This window comes from Myotis lucifugus, unplaced genomic scaffold, assembly GCF_000147115.1.
Source record: "Myotis lucifugus unplaced genomic scaffold, Myoluc2.0 scaffold_50, whole genome shotgun sequence".
NCBI lineage: Eukaryota > Metazoa > Chordata > Mammalia > Chiroptera > Vespertilionidae > Myotis > Myotis lucifugus.
Window position 1 is genome coordinate 95,302 of NW_005871098.1, and position 4,332 is coordinate 99,633.

The 4,332-nt window shown below is 40.2% G+C and overlaps 1 protein-coding gene across 1 annotated transcript in view; it reads right to left on the minus strand.

Moving 5' to 3' along the window:
• The window catches only part of PLOD2 (procollagen-lysine,2-oxoglutarate 5-dioxygenase 2), a gene marked incomplete at its 3' end in the record, with an annotated part of 224,728 nt that overhangs the window by 86,266 nt on the left and 134,130 nt on the right, over nucleotides 1–4,332 (minus strand). Inside the window, exon 4 of the mRNA XM_006088668.3 lies at nucleotides 1,466–1,629. Coding sequence (XP_006088730.3) covers nucleotides 1,466–1,629 — 164 coding nt within the window. The remainder of the gene's footprint in view (nucleotides 1–1,465; nucleotides 1,630–4,332) is intronic.

Sequence of the window (4,332 nt, forward strand, 5' to 3'; positions counted from 1 at the left end):
TGCACCAGGCCTCTATCCTATATATGTAAAGGGTAATATGCCTCCCAGCACCGGGATCAGCGGACCGCGAGACCTCCGGCACCGGATCAGCATGACAGGGGGCAGCGCCAAACCCGTGATCGCTCTGCGTCTCTGTGTGTGACAGGGGGTGGGGCCACAACCTCCCTATCCACCCTGCTCTTTTTGTGACAGGGGAAGCGCCCAAACCCCCTGATTGGCCCTGCTCTGTGAGTGACAGGGGTGGCGCCGCAACCTCCCCATCGACCCTGCCTTGAGTGTGACAGGGGCGGTGCCCAACCCCCCAATCGGCCCTACCCTGAGCATGACTGAGGGTGACATCGCAACCTCCCGATCCGCCCTGCTATGTGCATGACAGGGGGCGGCGCCCCAACTCCCCAATCAGCCCTGCTCTGAGCCTGACCAGGGGCTGCACCTAGGGATTGGGCCTGCCCTCTGCCACCCAGGAGCAGGCCTAAGCCAGCAGGTCGTTATCTCCTGAGGGGTCCCAGACTGCGAGAGGGCACAGGCCGAGCTGAGGGACACCCCCTCCCCCCCGAGTGCACAAATTTTTGTGCACCGGGCCTCTAGTCTATAATAATAAAAGCATAATATGCTAATTAGACCAGATGTCCTTCCAGAGGACCTTCCAGACAAAGCCGGGGCTGTGAGGGAAGCCTGGGTCCTGGGTGCCTGCCAGCGATTGGAGCAAAGCCTGGGTCCCGGGTGCCTACTGGTGGCCAGAAGGAAGCCCAGGTCCAGGTGCCTGCTGGCGGCTTGAGGGAAGCCCGGGTCCTGTGTTCTGGAGGGAAGCTGGTGTCAGCAGCTGGGGGAAGGAAGTCCTTCTCTTGCACGAATTCCATGCATCAGGCCTCTAGTCTTCTATTATATAAAAGCCCAGCGACTGTTACGGTGGAACAACCAGAATGACTGGTCACTATGACGTGCACTGACCACCAGGGGGCAGACACTTGAGGTAGGAACTGCCCCCTGGTGGTCAGTTTGCTCCCACAGTGGGAACGCTGCTCAACCAGAAGCCAGGCTCAAGGCTACCAAGTGTAGTGGTGGTGGCAGGAGCCCCTCCCACCTCTGCGGCAGTGCTAATGAGCAGCAAGCCAAGCAGTTAGAAGTGAGCAGGCAGGCGGTTAGGAGTGTGGGGTCTTGAATTGAAAGAGACCACAGGCCAGGCTGAGGTATTCCCCCCGACACACACACACACACACACACACACACACACACACACACGAATTTTGTGCATTGGGCCTAAAGTATGATATAATATATATAGGAAAATGCTTTGTCAGCTAAAAATGTACTGTGGATTATAAACTGATGTAATTTTTCCATAGTAATAAGATAATGGTTATTTAAAACTATGTCTATAGTTATACATGTAAAAAAGGTTGTTTCATAATTATTTATAATTACTATAATTTACATTACACTTTTCTGCCAGAATCTTACCCACCTCCGGAATTCAGGTAGCGTTTCCCAATGTGTACAACAGGATACTTGTCTGCTAGTCTCTTATCTGGCCACAGAATTCCATCTGCTGCAAAGACCACTTTGTGGTTTGACTTTTGAAACTTTTTTAGAACTTCTTCTGGACTGCCAGCAAATATGACATCAAAGCTGTTTAGTGAAGGGAAAACATTTTAAAATATATTAAAAAATACATAAACCAAGAAACAGTCTCTAATAAAGGTCAGAATTTAGACTACAACAAAAGATTAACACCAACTATTTAGAGAGTACACCAAACAATTTTCCCTCAACTTAAAGTATATGTATAGTATTAAATTACTAGTGTTTACATTACTTTTGAAATTGAGGTCCATATAAAAGACAAATTTTGTAGTAATCAGTCTTACTATTTTTTCATTAATCACTTATTCAACTAAATCAAAATTTTAAAAGTATTGAAATGTTAAAATGTCAGTAGCTTGCTATCTAATAATATAGACACAATCATTGACAGAACTTTCCATTGTAACTACTTAATGTTTCAATTTAATTTGTACCCATCCATTATAATTTCTGAAGATTTCATTGCCTTGAAAAAAATTCGACCAACTACTAAGTGTCATAAATATTTATATATTAAACTTATATTTTAATCACAACTAAGCCTGAAATCCTAAAATAGTGTATAGATACGCACATCTTTTTAAACCTCAATAAATTTGAAAAACAATATAAAAGTTGATACTTTTATTTAATATCTATAGTTTCACTGATTTTATACAGATTTTATTCCTCACAGCCTATTTACAGAATCACAATGAAGTAACAAAATATGAAATATGAAAGCCTAATATATTCTCACTCTGTAATAAGTTCTCTATTCTTGCTACAACCACAACTTCTTTTGCATTTTCCTTTTTTACATCAGAGTACCTCAAGGCCAAAGATTTCCAAAGATGAAAACTTAATGACTTAACATCCCAGGTAACAAACAATAAAGCAAACTGATGCTCTTTAATTCAGTACCACCTCTTCCTCAAGTCAATTGTCCAGAGCAGCCATGGGCAAACTACAGCCTGTGGGCCGGATTTGGCCCGTTTGAAATGAATAAAACTAAAAAAAAAAAAAAGACCATACCCTTTTATGTAATGATGTTTACTTTGAATTTATATTAGTTCACACAAAAACTCCATCCATGCTTTTGTTCCGGCCCTCCGGTCCAGTTTAAGAACCCATTGTGGCCCTCGAGTCAAAAAGTTTGCCCACCCCTGGTCCAGAGGCACTGCTGTGACATCTAAATGGAGGAGGAAAGAGGCTGCTCCACAAGCCTCTTCCAGCTAGACTTGCTCTCAAGGAGCTTGTTAATATGCTAGGATAGTAATAATGCATCAAGAAACATTTAGTAACTTTGTGAAAATTTAAATTCTTTGTTGTTTAAAGAATGACACATGGGATTGCATTGAATCTATAGATGGCTTTGGGTAGTATGGAGAGTTTAACAATGTTGATTCTACCAATCCATGAACACAGTATGTACTTCCATTTGTTTAGATCTTCCTCTATTTCTTTTTTCAACAGGATATAGATTTTCAAACTATATCCTGTAGTTTTCTGAGTATAAGTTTTTTACGTACTTAGTTAAGTTTATTCCTATGTATCTTAATTTATTTGTTGCTATGGTAAATGGGATTGATTTTTTAGTTTCTCTTTCTGTGAGTTCACTGTTGGTGTATAAAAAAGCCATAGATTTCTGGGTGTTAATTTTGTATCTTGCTATATTGCCGAATTCATTTATTAAGTCTAGTAGTTTTTTGATGGGAGTCTTTAGGGGTTTGTATGTAAAATTTCATGTTATCTGTGAATAAGGACAGTTTTACTTCTTCTTTTCCAATTTGGATGCCTTTTATTTCTTCTTCTTGTCTAATTGCTATGGCTAGCACTTCTAATACTATGTCAAACAGGAGTGGTGAAAGTGGGCATCCCTGTCTTGTTCTTAGGGGAAATGGATTTAGTTTTTTTCCCATTGAGTATGATGTTGCTTGTAGGTTTGTCATATAAGGCTTTCATTATGGAGGTATGATCTCTCTATTCCCACTTTGCTGAGAGATTATAACAAGAAAGGGTGTTGGATTTTGTTAAATACTTTTTATGCATCAATTGATATGCTCATGTGATTTTTGTCTCAATTTGTTTATGTAATGTATCATGTTTATTGATTTGCAAATATTGTACCAGCCTTGTATTCCTGGAATAAATCCCACTTGGTAATAGTGTATGATTTATCTAATGTAATGCTGGATCTATTTTGCTATAATTTTGTTGAGGATTTTAGCATCTATGTTCATCAGGGATATTGGCCTATAATTCTCTTTCATTGTAGTGTCTTTAACTGGTTTTGGGATTAGGATAATGCTGGAAGAGCTTGGGAGTGTGCCTTCCTCTTGAATTTTTTTGAATAGTCTGAGAAGGATTGGTTTTAGTTCTTCTTTGAATGTTTCATAAAACTCCCCTGTGAAGCCATCCAGACCAGAGGTTTTACTGCTGGAAGTTTTTTGATTACTGCTTCAATTTCATTGGCAGTTATCAGCTTATTCAGGTTTTTTTATTCTTCCTGATTGAGTTTAGAATATTGTATTTTTCTAGGAATACATCTATTTCGTCTAGGTTGTTCAGTTTGTTGGAGTAGAGTTGTTCACGGTATTATATTACAATCCTTTGTATTTCTGTGGGGTCAGTTGCTATTTCACCTCTTTCATTTCTGATTTTCTTTATTTGGGTCCTCTTTTGGTTTCTTGGTGAGCCTGGCTAGAGGTTCATCAATCTTGTTTATCCTTTAAAGAAACACCTCTTGGTTTACTGATATTATATATA